General features: G+C 32.3%; 1 protein-coding gene across 1 annotated transcript; it reads right to left on the minus strand.

Moving 5' to 3' along the window:
• Positions 1-7841: 7841 nt before the first annotated feature.
• LOC106765226 (syntaxin-31) lies at positions 7842-15729 on the minus strand. Its single transcript, XM_014649767.2, has 5 exons — positions 15164-15729; positions 11616-11764; positions 10203-10241; positions 8636-8833; positions 7842-8455 (listed from the first exon to the last, which is right to left on the minus strand). Exons 1-5 carry the CDS (start codon positions 15626-15628, stop codon positions 8296-8298), a joined length of 1011 nt encoding a protein of 336 aa, XP_014505253.1. The 5' UTR covers positions 15629-15729; the 3' UTR covers positions 7842-8295.
• Between the last annotated feature and the right edge of the window lie 714 nt (positions 15730-16443).

Consider the following 16443-nt stretch of genomic DNA (forward strand, 5'->3'; position numbering starts at 1 on the left):
TTACATCAAGATTTAAATAATTGATTACTCAAGGTAAATCCATTATCTCGTTTATGATTAACGATTATGACAAATTGTGCAACACAAGATAAATAACTGTATTTTAGCGTGATTGACTGTTATATTATAAAATAATTTTACAAAATAAGTGTAAGTTTTCTCAAAGATATATATAATGAATATGAGATGCATATAAATAAATAAATAAACTTAAAAATGTATGAATGGCAATCATTAACACGCAAAAGCAAAATAACAACTCATTTTAAGAGTGATAAAGGGAACTGATTTCTTGCCTATCACTAATTTGGCAAGGGGTTAACCTATTTAAGCATGATACTCTTTTCTAAATAAAAATTAAAAAATTGTATTATGTTATTTAGGTGACACAAATAGGCAAAAATATATTAATTATTGTAAACATTAATCAACTAATTATTACTAATAAATTATTTTTTAATCATTAATTATATTAAAATAATTTAATATGTAAAGATAATAATTTTTCATTTTATTTATTCAATCAAAGATATTCTCATGAATTGGTCATCAATATTAATCATTGATTTTGATACTACTTATAAATTTATAAGAAAAAAAATTTATCAAAAAGACACAACACTAATAAAATTTGAATAATCATATAAAATATTAATCATAACTCTTAATACAAAACTTTGATATAATAGATTATGAATATTTTATCTTCTCACTTTTATAAGACTTACACTAAAATTCTCAATATAATATATATATATATATATATATATATATATATATATATATATATATATATATATATATATAATCAAATAAAAGATAATAAAATTAAACAAAAAATCGTCTATTGAATTATTTGATTGAATATTTGGTTAAAAGTTAAAGTGTATATTAGACATTAATGAATAAGTATGTGAAATTAAGTAGCTCTAGTTAATAATAGTAATAAGTAAAATCGAAAATTAAAAAATTTAAAATGAAAAATATTTCTATATGCACTACAAGTAAATATTCATAATGAAAAACATAATTAAACCAAATTTTAAGGATAAAATTGGAAGATTAATTATAGACTATATAACTATAACAGTTATTACAAGTAATGCTTACAAAAATAATACTATTTCCACAATTTTGGAATAAATGACACCATTTGTTTCTTATATGAAAGGGAAACTAAAAATATTCTTTGTTACGTAAATACGTTACTAAATAAACTTATATACTAATTGGTCAGATAATTTAAAATCTAAGATGATCATTTACTTTCTATAGATAAAATTTAAACATTGGTTAAATGAATAAGAAGCTACAAACAAAATGGTACATCAGAAGTAGTTAAGTAAAAATATAACATTTTACAGTTTGTTGTTGTTTTATAACCAATCGGAAATATAATAAACAGTTTATATGTTTAGACAAATGAAGTAACAATTACTAAAAGTGTGCATGACATTGCATAACTTTGATGATTTGAACTTGGAACAAAATATAGAACACAATATTTTTTATCGTCCTATGTTAAAAATAATTTTCATAATATACTTTTATTTACTATTTATAAATAATATAGTTATTCTTTAGGTAATTCAGCTCTCAAGCTCCTTTTATCTAATTTTTCAAATTTTATTATTTATTAGACTTTTTAAATTATTACTTTTAGTGTTTATATTTTTAGTTCTCAATATATATACATTTATATAGACACACACGTTTTATATTCTTAAAAAGTACTGTATTTGTTTTTGTTTTTGTTTCTAATTTATTTTATGAATTATTTTTTAGTATTAATAGGGCATTTTATATTTTCAAATCAAACTTAAATCAAATTATTAACTTACTAAATTAAATTTATGAATTTATATTAACTTTATGAAATAGATGTTTTGATTTTCTATTTATTTGGTAAGCTACCATTTTTTTAATTGAATTTGAGTTGACAAATGAACTTACTTTGGTTGTGAATGTAGTAAATTAAGATCTCTTACACTGTGTTTGTAACTTTTCCATAATATGCTCCTTGTCTCCCTTTTCCTCTTACTCCAATCTCATTATTTTTCATAGCTTTTATTTTAAGAAAATTAGCATTATCCTTTCCAATTTTCTGTTCACCCTATCAAATCACACTCAGTGGAGGACAATTTGTTCATCTCTAGCTACTTCCATTGCTAACACACTAAAGAGAATCTCAGATCATGACCTAATCTCCCACTTAACTCATCCCCTCACTTGTCATTTTCCTACACACCCATGTTTTCCAACTATTTTAAATCAAGGAATATACAAACCCATCAACATTTTTTTACATTTATTTTCTTAGGAAAAACTTTTTTTAACAACACTTTTTTAACAATTTTTTTTACAATGCATACGTGATAACTTGTAATTGATTCGTTTTAAATATTTTTTAAATGTAAATTCAAATACACCAATAAAATGATGACAAATTTCCTGTTGTCAAAAAAGTTATCAAAAAGTATTGTCAAAATATCATTAACTATTTTCTTATCATGTTATTGATATGAAAAATATAATCATTTTGTAGTAAAACACTAGTCTAGAAAAAGAAAGTGTTAAACGGAAAAGTATGCTCTTTTCCAAAAATTTAAATAAATTTGATCTTATGTAGCAAGTGTAGCATTCCTCATGCACGGGATGTTGAAAAGAAAGAGATCTCTCTTTTCCTACCATATTCTGTCTTTTGCTTTGTTAGAAGATACGAAACACTACCGTACTGAGAAAGGGTACGTATACGGTATAGAGACGTATGTTGAGGTGATAAATTATGAAGAGTTGTAACAACATCCGAAAATGGATGAGTGACAATAATGAAAGTAGGTTAGGTAACAACGCATTAAAAGAAGGTTCAACCTTATCTTCTTCTTTTTTTTCCGTAAAGTTCTAAGAGACTAAAGAGACTAATCAACACTATAAGTACACATAAGTTTGGTAAACATTGCGTCCATTCAAATCAACACGCGAGTTTACTCACTGTTTTGTATCTTTTTCTGATGCTTTTTGTCCACCTCTTCATTGTTGCAATCACAACACATAACGTTTCTTCAATGTCAGAATCGATATTACAAATTTTGATACTTTCAGTTTTTGCATATATAGCAGTTAGTCACCCCTAACCAGAGGGATCAAGCAGGAAAATGATGATTGGAAGGAATTTTTGGGGTACCCACAAAGGAAAAAATATATATATACGTTAATTGAAAAACCAACCAAAAGGAAAATATTGGATTTATTTGGCTTTTTCAGTGAAAAGCCTCTTTTTCAATTTCATCCCTTAAAAAAACAATTATACGTGCAAGCTTCCTTTACTTTTTGGGGCTAAACCACAATTTTCTCTCACTTTCCGTCTTCACCATGGACTTTATAAAGACCAGAAACAAGGATCCTAGGTTTATGGTCTAAGTCCCCACAAATTAAGGGCTCAATCATGCATTCAATTGAAAAGAAAATATTTTGTGTAATGTAAACAATCATGGTGAATAGAATATATACGTTTTGAATTCATCTAAATATGCCTCTAGTTCCTTTTATGGTTAGACTTGAAAACTTGTAGTGGGATAATAATGAATGTAGGACCAATAATTATAAATGCAAAGCATGGAACTTTGTATTTCAATTCCAAATCCAAGCCACTTAACATTCTTCTAAGTGCTGAATCCCATCATTAGTGTCAGAGCAAGTGCAAAATATAAGAAAAGCTTGGCCAACTTCTTGTCTTCTGTTGGATGACAATTATATATATGTAATCTATCGCTTAACTTTCATTTGTTTTTATAAGTGAGATAAATTTAAGTATTTCCATAATTTTGAGTCTGGAATTTTTGTGAATAAGAAAAGGAAAATGGTACTGAGTATGCAGATTTTTTGTCATTTTTCAATCTTTTTGTTCATAGAAGGGAGAGGGTGGAAATCTCTGTCATAATAATGTTTAATGTGGTATTGACTGCATCATTTTTGTTGCAGCAGCATGGCTGTCGTGTAATCACTGCTTTACTGATTTGAATTCGGTGGGTCCTACGATGTGGGATCCCAAATATTATGGGGTTTGGGCCCTTTCATCATTGCTATAATTGGTTTGATTATTAGGAGCTGTTTAATGCATTAAAAAAGGGAAAACGCATATGACAGATAGAGAGAGAAATATCTTCTTGAATGCAGAAAGAGTTGATAGAGGAGAATTACCAATCCAAAATAGTAAGAAGAATTTTATATCTATTTGATATCATAAAGGGGAAGTGGAAATGATGAAAGTGAAATGTATATTATTTACAGAATTACACTGCACTCTACAAATTCTACTTATGGCACAAAATAGTCTATGAATGTGTAAAGAATAAAGGTCAAAACCCTTTACCGTTCTCACTTTTACCTGTTGTCCTATTCAATTAAACGAAAGTATCAGTTGCAACACTTTTTGGGTGTGCATATCTGCATAGTTATATGTATGTGGCTGAACTTGAGAATGGAATAGAATTTTCTAGGTAGGGTTAGTGGAACTCAATTTCCAACCATACGTTTAACTATGCAGATCTGTGAATCAAAATTGAAGAATTAGTATCACATAATCTGATAGATATAGGAGGTTCGGGTTAATTTTTTTGCTATTAAACTAGATCACCCCCATCTCAAAGATAGATTAATTGTTTAAGGAACTATTATTCCGACAGCAGATTTTGCTGCCAGTGTCATGGGGAATCTTAGCATTACCTGCATTAAAACTCAAGCGGTGAAGGAGATAACCTAATACACTATTGGAAGGAGAATAAGAATAATGTCACTGTTTAAATGTTTGAAATCTTGGTCCTCTTTTATATAGTTTTTTATTCCTTTGATAAAAAATAGTAGTACCAAACCAAACTATAACACTATTCAGCAGTACAAATTATTAGAGTCTTACTAATAGACTGCCTACTAATTATCTGGCTTTAATACATTAACATTGTGATTCAATACATAAACAAATATTCCACATGCATCTTAGAAATGAGAACAGTTTAATGTACACAAAAATGTAGATCATGAAGATCGGGTCGGGTCATGAGGGAAGTTGATGAAATTGATTCAGGTACAGTTTCACGTCTCTTAAGAAAATGATTGTCATAATGATTCATGATACTACTAGAGTAGAGTGAGTGACTTTTTACTTACGTGATTAGGTCTAAACCATTAAACAAAAGCTATTCTTTCTAATTGCTATACAGGGCAACATCATGAAGCCATTTTATTCTTCTTGGTGCAGCATTATTATTATTGTTGTATGGTAGCACCAAAATCAAGGAACGGTTACGTCAAATTTGACATGCATGTGAAACACAAAGTAGGCAAATTCCATCAAATAATAAAGAGTCATAACACAGCAAGTTCAGGGTCAATTCCACTTGAAATCCCACCACAATCAGTTGTTTCACGCTTTTACTCCATGCATGCTTCCCCTGCACTGCAATTCCTATGAATTATGGCAACTTTTTTTCTACTTTGGCCACAATAATATGTGAGGGGTTGGCCTTTTATCTTCCTAACCCATATTCTCATGTGTCTTCTACTCTGCTTTATAGTGGGGATCTAACAGGCATCACTTTCAAGCACTGCCCAAGGCTATGTCTATCTAGGTTTTCAAGGAAGATTCCGCTGAATTAGACTTCTAGGCCTAATTGATGGACACCCATCACCAGATATTAATCTTATCATTGGAACAAAGGCATGAATTTTTAGCCACTGCTTGTTGCCATCATGCCACTCAACTCAGGCCAGAATTGATTGAGGGGACAACAAAGAGCTGTGAAAAATCAAATCATTCTAAAAAGTTCACATTTATCTTTGCTTAAAAGATGTGAGTGGAAGTTTAAGTATCAGTGGTAAATCAAAATTATAATAATCACTCTGATGTGAAGCTAGCTGTTTGTTATTATTGACAGAGAATAACTCAAAACACAAACCACGTTCAAATTGCCAAAGTAAAAGTGGTTTCTACTGTTCTTTATTTAACACTGAGACTAAGAGCAACTTTAGAAGGACTGAAGCGAATTTAACTAAATGTTTTTCATGATCTCAAAGAAGATCAATCAAATAGTATTGCCCAAAATCTCTCTCTCCCCTTGAAATATTGTGGGAGCCTTTGTTGAGAGTGAATGACCAAGGAGGGCCTAACTGCACCTTTTCTTTTTTCACCCGAAAATTCGATCATACACTGCACTTTTTTTTTCACCTGGAAATTGGACCATACACTAAAGTACACACCTGTTGACTATTCAGGGATCACATCATCTATTATAGGTAGTTAAGCACAGCATGTAGCGTCCTTGTCCTCAAGTAAATTAGTAAATAATGTGCTGCGCATAAAGTTAGATGCAGAGGTGTACCAAAAGTTAGAAGCATAAGGGACGAGAAAAGAAACAGAGAAAGCGATGAAGAATATGAAGTTTTCTTGATGGGTATAATCAACATCAGTCCTTGCTCCAGGGCAAACATTTTACTTGTACTTTTGGATCAATACTTCTATCATATGCACCTTTATAATTTTTTCACTGACTGACAAGTCTATAATCATACATGAAGATTTTATTGAATAAAATAATATATCAACGATTTAATAAAAGTTCAACAGTGACCCTGCATTCCAGTATTATTCCATAACCACTACTTGTTGTATATAGATTCATTCTACACGAAATAATAATACTCAGGCAACACGTTACCCGTAATGATAGTTACCCTAAATTTTTTTCCAATATAATATATCATCATATATGAAGAATTTTAGTCAACTTTATTAGACTTGATGGAAAAAGCCATGTGAGTTGATGTGTATTGGAAGTGCTTTATATAAGAAAATGAAAGTTTTGAAACTTGTATACCTTGAACCTGTGCGTGGCCTTTTAAAGTGAAATGCGCCTGATATCGTAACAGATTATGATGGAACGTATCAAAGCAAAACGAAAACTTAAGAGCGGCCATGTACACGTGCTATCACCTTTAAGTCCCCTTGTCGATCTCTGCATGTCAGCAAAATGCTTAGGCTAAGCTTGGGACTACTTTCCTATCTTTTTATCTCTACTATTGTGATTGAAGTGGAATTTATAAGGACATGAATTCAGATGCTAGAAAGAGAGGGAGATTCTCATGGTCTGCCAAATCTTTTCAACTTGGGCTAGGTAAGATTGACTTCAAATTTTTGCCTTTTGCATGCTTACTGTTACTCGAGGATGCTTGAGTGCGAATCAGTGACCCACTCAATTTTCTTTGAATATCAACAGTCAGAACTCAGGACCTCACCTCAATCTGACTACACTTTCAAATCCTTATTTTCTTTGCCTTTTTATCACGTAATATCTTTGACCAGACTAGACAGGTGGCGGCAAACAACGGAACTAGTTAAACCCACTTAAAAATCTGGCATGAAAAAGGAGATTCTTAGCAATAGCTGCAGAATGAGTTAGTGGATTCCCACCCAACATTAAACACAACCTGCTTTTTGAGTTTGGCTGCATCCATATCTACGTAAAGAAAAACATCCTCATGTGAAAATTAGTGCATTATCCGTGAAGAGTAGAGACTGCTATAACAAAAAGCAAGAGAGTAAACATTACACGAACACCACTTTGAAATATTAAATAGTTGAAGAAAGAATCCGTCTTTAACCCGCAAGTACCGAAATGGATTCAAAACAGGCAAACCAAAAAATTTAGCACATACAACAACAAAAACTGCAAACTTCACAAATAATATCAAAGTTATCCTGAAACATATTGCAAATCTTTGGTATATGCCAAAGAATAATGAAAAAATAAGTTTAATAAAATATAATTCTATCTGACACATAAAACTTTTAAGAACAAAATCAATTATTATATTACAATATCAAAGGGCTTACATTGTCAGGTAACTGAACAAAGACTTCTGGTATTCTACCATAACTCGTCCACTACGGCATCTAGAAACGGGATATTTTCTTTCTCCCTCTTAATTGCATCTTATAAAATCCCTCACTTTAAAAAAAAAAAAATTATTGCGAATCTTACATCAGTTGCCAAACACTCGTATATTTCTTACTCAATCTGCTTAATTTGGGGCGTCCACTAGGAACGAAATTTTAATAACACCTATAATAACATCAAAGAATATGGGAATGAAAAAAGTTTACAGATAACGGAGCTCTATTTACATGCAAATAGAATACATCCGCACACTTTGCTGCTCTTGTTATTTTGTCTCCACGGAAGAACGAAGACAAATCCAAGCCGTGAAGTAAAACTTCCATGATTAGCACACGTAAGTATATTACGCCACAAAGAATATGAAGATCAAGAGGAAAAGTATCAGAACGGCAAATATCTTTATTAGAAGCCACCTATTTGATGATATTCGGTTGAGATGCCTCAATAAAGAGCTGTGAGCTCCTTCAACATTCGCTAATGACTCATCCATGTTGTCATCAATCCTGCCCGTGCAAGTTTGGCAGATTTAATGCTAATTGCTAAAAGAACATGAACATGAACAGCTTTGCATACAATTATATTGTAATTTAATTTTTTAACACGTGCCAAAACCATAAGGGGATGGAAAAAATCAGTGCACTATAGTAACCTTGGTGTCAAATATTTAAGTTAAAGGAGGAAACCTGATAGCAAGCTCCCCTTGATGGGCAACCATTGTAGCCAAATGCGAGAAAATCCCACTAAGTTCTGTGATGGTAGACTCCACATTGTGCAGAGCAGTTGACCTACTTTGAGTGTAGTTTTCTTGCCGAGGAACAACCTGCTGCACCATAGACATTTCCATTTGCTGAGTTGGAGTGTTGTCCACTGCCAACCTTCGTCTGTATCAGCAATTTAACCAAATTTTGTATCTTAAGTTAGAAAATAAGTACATCCTAGGCATGATAGATATATCTAAAGAACCAAAGTGTAAAAATTTACCAAATATTTCTCTTTTCCGTCCTTTTCGTCTGTCTTTTAAGATTTTTATATAGAAACCATGAATTTATTAAATATTCTTTATCCTTATAAAATAACAATAAGCTTTTATATCTTATACTTCACAATAAATTAAAATGAAGATGAAAAATACGAGTATAATTATCAAAGGAGTAATTATTGTTTTCCTGAAATTGATAGATAAATAGAAACAATTTTTTTTCCAAAATCCAAGAGATAAAAAAGAAAGGAGGGTGTGGGAAGCTTGGTTAGTGCTAGGAGAAGAATTGAGGTTGTAACAAGTTCCAAATTGAATGGCCGCATCAAATGATCGTCTCTGTGGCGTTTGGGTAAATGCCCATTCAATCTATGTAAAGCAAATTATAAATGGCCGACATTAAAACATCAAAGGTATTCAAAGCTTTAAACAGATGTTATTATACTTTGTTTAGAAAAGCTATAAGGGAATGCTGGCAAGTAAATTACTCATAGCAGGTGGCAAGATGTCTGTCAAATTAAACTCAATCAATGTAAGATACAAAAACCTTGCATTGAGAACTAAAACATAAAACAAAAGACAACCCTGACATTTAAATACTCATTGTATTTAAGTGACTTCAATGGTAAACTTACCACAATCATCAATCAGGTGAGTTGTGGATTCAAGAGACAGTGTACAGAAAATAAGCATTTTTAAGTTTACAATTGAATACTGCGAATACATGAACCACAAAATAAAATAAACTAACAAAAGTAACTTCCAAACAAATTATTATTCTTGTTGAGATCGAAGTTTAATTCATTTATTTATACAGCACAGACAAGACCTGTCAAGTCTACCAAGAGAGAGAAGGGTGTTTAATCAAGTTTGGACCCGAAAAGAAATACATTCCATGCCTCTTTGACAGAGCCTCCCCTGTCGTGGGAACCTAAATGGTTATCCCCAAACGACGAGCATTATCAGGTTAGCTGTGAAATGGTGTACCAAAGTTGCAAGTTATTCCCTAGTGTACTTGGGGGTGCTTGTAGCGGAAAGCTTAGTGAATGCCTTGGACCCAATGCCCATCATCACATAAATACGCCAAGAATTCAACAATAAACACAATTGGAGATTTATAATCCATGACAACCAATTGACGGCCACTTGTTTTTACATGAAAAGTTATTGTTTAAGGACATTTTTCTATTCTTCAGTTTACACAAAACCATGCTATATAGAAATGTAAAAGATGATATTTGATCTTATAGCTTTAAAAGGGAATTTAGACAAACCTTAGTTGATTGCTAACAGGAGCTCCATTTGATGGTAATCTGCATAAGATATATAAATATATATTATATTTCAGGAATTAAACTTTTAGTGGTCTATCATTTTTTTTTCATTAAATATATACAAACCCACCCAGTATTAACTATTTCCAAATTGGGACGGGTTTCAGAAGTGACTTCTGAAAGATAAATATATAACTTACACAGTCCAACGACACTATAATTTATAAGTATCATCATTAAACAGAAAATTGTGTTTATCATACCACAGCTCATTTTAGGCCACACATGTAAAATGCCAAAACTTGTAACAATTACATTCCAATGATGCCCCAAAACATTTTAAGTGGGAAATGGAAACAATTATGAAGTTAAGATACTTTAAGAATGTTCCAACAGGTTTGGCTTATATTTACTGAGGCAACATACTGAAAGGAAGTTCAGAAAATGGCTAGTGAATATAATTATCTCCAATTGTTTAAAGCACAGTTCAGAACTTTTGGTTTATGCAATTAGCATGTTCATACTGGAATTTTTAAATAGAATACCCTGGCCCTGGCCTTGCATTATTAGGACTCAAATGTCGAGTCTGACTTTCAATTTTCTCAGCAAAGGGAGCCGGAATCACCTATTTAAATATGGAATATATTGTTCTGCATCTCTCAGCTATCACTGATCCTATTACTTATCTAATCAAGCTATCACTGTTCCTATTAGTTATCTAATCAAGAAAAGTATCTGTTGGAATATTTAATAAAAACAGAATTTGCTTAAGGAAGAGCAGATGAAGATCTGATAATCTTATTTAAACAGAAACATTACCATTTATAAAACTTAAGAATAACTTCCCACTAACAACATGGTTCTAGAAATAAGCCATGAAAGTAGGGATAACAAATCAACTAAAATTGACTCCCTAAAACTAGGAAAGCAAGAACAACTAAAAATAACAAATTCTGAATGTAGACATGTTTCAGTCCTGAAGCATTTTCCTAACAGTATCAAAGTTGTTAGACTTTCTCTTTCTGCTACAAAATTTCATGATTTAGTTGGCAAATAAATATTGCTATACAAATTGATAATTCAGCTGAAATATGAAATTATAAACCATCTCAAAATGTATAATATTATTAAACAATAAATTATCAGACTGAGAAATCCATGACTCATCTCAGCACCTATCAGCATGCAAAATATGACAAGATTGTTCAAGAGTAAGAAACTCTTAATATTTTGAAATTTGGATACAGCAGCAGCCAACTCCCAACTTTTACAGAAGCACAATAACCGGTAGCTCCCACATGAGCCAAATTCCCTAATTTTATTTTAAATTATGGAAGTTGGGAACAATTATTGATGTCTTGCATAATGATAAATGTTGAACTTTAACTTGTTAAGGAAAGAAAAATTACTCACACCGATTCTTGTTGCAGATTGTCATATGCATTCAATGAATTTGACCAAGGAGGAGGCTCAGTAGCTGGCTTTGGTTGATGCTGGAAAGGGTTCTCCCTTGATGCATTCTTGGAAAAAATCTGCTTCCTGCTCTCGTGAGCCTTGATATTCTGGAGCATACATGCACATGCACAATATTAATCACAAGGTTAAATAATTTTTATTGTTTTTTCTTAAGTATTAGTTTCAGAATGAACAAGGTTAAATGATTTTGACTAATAAGTATTATTAGTGAACTCTACATTTTTTTTCATATTCTATCCATTGTATTTTTAGATGTTCTACATTTTTCTACATGTCTAATCTTTGCATTTTTATAGAGTTTATTCTACGTTTTCATGCATTGTCTATCTTTTGTATTTTTAGAAAGTTTACTCTTTACATTTTTCTGCATGGTCTAACATTTGTATTTTTCTACCGTGTCAAACATTTGTAATTTGTATTCATAAAAATATTTATTATTTCTTTTTTCAACATCTAAATTTCTTTTAATATAATATATATTTACTAACCTAAGAGGCCCACAAGTAAACATGGTCTCGTGCATAGGCATGGGTTTAAGAATACTAAATTACAAGGAACAAAAAAATATAGTAAGTCATATGATAATTTAAGAAGCCCAAATACACCACATAATACAGGCAATCAAATAAGACACAAGGCAGTAGACAGGCTCTTGACTAAAGAAGATGGACATCTTGCTTCAATAAAGAGTTTTGATAATCATGACTTATGGAGAAGTGTGGAAGACTTAATGATGATTCATGGAGAAGTATTGAAGACTTAAAAAATGGTTGGATTCATGAGTTATTTTAAAGTATTTTAATTTTGGTTGTTGAAGCCATGTAATCTATGTATGTCATTTAAGATAGTAAATGTAGAAAATCATAAGTCAAAAGGTGGAACCCAAGCATCATAGCATTGAAATCTTGAGAATCTTATATTTGAAATAACACACTAGAATAATTGATTATCACTTAGGATAATTGATTATCTTAGTGAAAAGTAATTTTTGAGAAAAACCACTGTGATAATCGATTATTGCTGACAAAAATTCTTTTTGAGAAACGTTGCGACAGTAATTAATTATCACTTATAATAATCGATTATTGACAAAAAGTGAAACTTTAGAGAAAAATTCTTTTGAGAGGCAATACAATAATAATCGATTGTTGCTTGTAATAATTGACTATTAAGGACAGTTGCAACTGGACATTTTATATTCTTAACCTAATTTCGAAAATAAACTCTATAAATAAAGTTATAGGCTTTCATTTGAATATACAAGAGTTGGGTACTGGACATTTTATATTCTTAACCTAATTTCAAAAATAAACTATAAATAAAGTTATAGGCTTTCATTCGAATATACAAGAGTTGGGTTATAACTATGAGGGGAAAAGCTTTGAAAACCTAGTACAAGTAACTTTCATCAAGTGTGATTTTAAGTAACCGAGTGTTGTTACTATTGCTAAGTGAAGTTTTTCATCCTTTATATGACTCAAAGGAAGTGTTTCATTCCTTGTGGTTTCAAGGAAGGTGTTCCTAATCTTTTGTAGTTCTTCAAGAGAGGCATGTTAACTTTCCTAAATTGTTCATTCCATTAGTGTTTGTAATTTCAATATATTTTTAGTGTTTAGTTAATCCTTCATTTAAGAGTGATTAACAACCGGACATAGGATTTTTTTATCTGAACCATTATAAAATAACTTGTACAGTTTTTTCTTCCGATCTCTTTATTTTATTGTGATCATTGAAATAAAGGAAAGTATTTTTTTTAATTGAACTCTTATTTTTAAGAGAAAATTTTAAAGCACAATTTTTATTAAAAAACCAATTCATTCCTTCTCAATTTTGTCCAAACACAAATATTCAGCTGTGTAACAATTCTAACATAGGCAGTACGGTATACCACCCAGTATGGATGTATAGAATTTTGATTCATATACTTTTAAATTGATGAATTTAGTCATTTGTAGAATTGCCTAGATTTTTAAACAAGACCCATTAGTCATGTCCAGATAGTTGTGGTTCTATAGAATTGCCTAAAATTCACCATCTAACACATCATCGGAACAACATAACTTTCAACTCTGGTTCATCAAGATACAACTTAGCTAATTCAAGTCCAGCATCATCAAGTGGACCATTTGCATCTCCACTAATGTTCCACAACCTTGTCTCTCCTCTACTCTTCTTAAATCTTTCCTAGATAAAAGTTGAACATTAGTAGTATACCATAATGCACATAAACCAAAGTCTGTGGCCTAAAGGAGTCCATTTTGTTTCTCTTCAGAGAATGAATAAAAGAATAGGTACTCCAATTCCTCTTACAGCATTAAGAACTAAGCTGCACAAAAGTTTACCAAATTCTCTAAATGAAGCCAATATCCTGAGTTGTACAGCTATACGGAGTAATCTCTTATTCTCTTTTAAAAAGAATAATAATAACAAATACTCATCGTATCAGTATCAAATACTCACCGTATCATTATCAAAATGTATCATACACATATCGATACATGTTGGACACAATTATTTTTGCACTTTTCGAATAGCGAGAGTTCAAAGATGATAAGCACAAAGAAACTGAGGAAATATATCCCTTTGCAGGTTGTAATGTTGCTCCAGTCTTAAAACTTTTTATTCTAGACAAACCATTAATCCATTGAAAGTCCAACGAATCCATGCACCACTCTGACTAATACAAGACGAACCTAACTTTGGCTCAACCAAGGAACAGCAAACTTAAGAACTTGAAATGTGATACCTGGATGTAAGTGGCCACAGAACCCTTGCTGGATGTCAGTCACTGTCAAGTGCCACGCGTCCTGGGGTGCCAAATTGCTCTACATTCACACAAGGCAGGAAATGCCCATGTGAAAGGTTAATTCTACCAAGGTTAGGCGACTTACAGCCTGACTCTTATAAGAGAACCACATTTCTTGCCGCTATTTCAATAAATGCAAGGCGTGACTATAAAACAGTAAGGAGATCACAAGCGTAGGTGGTTGATAACATCAACTGACCCAGCCTCGTCTAATTTTTCCCCAATGCTTTTAAATAGCTCAAATGCAGAAGAGACTTTCTGCCAATACTTTGTCGGAAGCTTACTAACTTGAGTGCTGGACTACCCAAGTAGGTAGCAACCGCTGCTGCGGTAAGGATATAACAGGGTGTTTCATACTGACCATGGATAAAACGAAACTCAGTTGCCAACTTAGCCTACACAATCAGCACCTTCCCCATTCTAGTTCAACCTAACATTTTCCAATCCCAAAAGGATTAAACTATCATTCTGCTGCTGTGAGTATAATAACCTCTCTATACACTTACAATATTCGATTAAGAGACTAGCAGTGGCATCACATCATATCATATCATTTTCCTCTAAACACAAGAACTGTTTATTACCAATTCCGTCAGTTCTAAAACTAATTTTTCATTGAGCAAACGTTCAGTATGCATTTATAAAAATAAACAAAAATCAAAAGTGTGAATTGACTAACCTCTGTCCTAGCAGTTAAGACATCTTGAAGATGCTTCGTGGCTCCCATTAGTTTGCTCTTCAAGTCATCACAAACCGCGGTTGAATGCACAATCCTATCCTGCGAGTAACTTCCATCAGCCATGTCCATGTTCTGAATGGCTTGCAAATCGGAGAGAGCCGAATTCAGCGCCGTGATCTCGTTCTTAATCAGCACAGTCAGCTCCTGAATCTCCACGGCCGGATCGTTGAACATGGACGACCTCCTCGCCAGCTGCGCCAGCCTCGCCACCTTCTGTGAGGTTTCATTGATCCCCAACCCGATTCGTGAGGCCTTTCGGTTGAATTCAGATCTTGAATAGGAATCGTGAGAGGTGGAAGAAGCAATCTCGGGTTGAACCGAAGGTGAGGTCCCTCCTTCGATCTTCTTCAGAGTCTCCGACAGTAACCGGAACTCCGAGGTGCGGTCACGGTAAGAGGAAGCCATCGGAGACACGTCCGTTCGTTCCAATTCCAAGATCTCATGAAGGATTTCATTTCAGGGGACGCCCCAACTAACTCGAGATTTTTACTTTCTGCACCCCACAATTTCTTCCCGCAGCCCACAAATACTTAAAATTACATTTTAACTCTCTAAAAAGGTGATTTTTGAAATATATATTTTGAAAACTTTTCGAAAAATATTTCTCAAAATTTTTAAAATAATTAAAATTTCTGAATTAAAATTTTTAGAACAGAATTTTAGGAATTCAATTTCTAAAAAGAATGAAGTATATTTTGAAAAAGGTTTTTTATAATAGAATTTCTAAAACATTTTTTTCTAAATGCATATAATACCAATTTTTTGAAATATTCTTAGATAAAATATAGGTTTAATACCTATTTTGGTCCCTCTTTTGGTAGGGTTTGTTCAAAGTGGTCCTCTCTTTTTTTAAAAGTTCACTTAAGTCCTAACTTTTGCAAAAACTGTGCAAATAGGTCCTTTTTGGTAACGGCGTTAACTTTGTTAAAGGCAGAACTGCCAGGTGGCTAATATCTGATTACGTGGCATTGTTATGTGTTTTAAAAAAATAAAAAATTGTGACGTGTAAATTAAAATAATTAGGGTTAAATTAAAAAAGGAATTTGGGGGTAATTATACGTTTTGAAATCCCTAACCTCACCAGCGCGACATATCACCGAAACCATGGCCGGCCACGGCGTCGTCGCTGCCTCTCGCTCTTCTGGCGCAAGAGATTGTCCTGTTCATTTCCTCACCAAAACAACCAGCAGAGATGGTGTGCTTCTGCTTTTTGGTGGACC

The sequence above is a fragment of the Vigna radiata genome, chromosome 6 (genome assembly GCF_000741045.1).
Source record: "Vigna radiata var. radiata cultivar VC1973A chromosome 6, Vradiata_ver6, whole genome shotgun sequence".
NCBI classification, from domain to species: domain Eukaryota; kingdom Viridiplantae; phylum Streptophyta; class Magnoliopsida; order Fabales; family Fabaceae; genus Vigna; species Vigna radiata.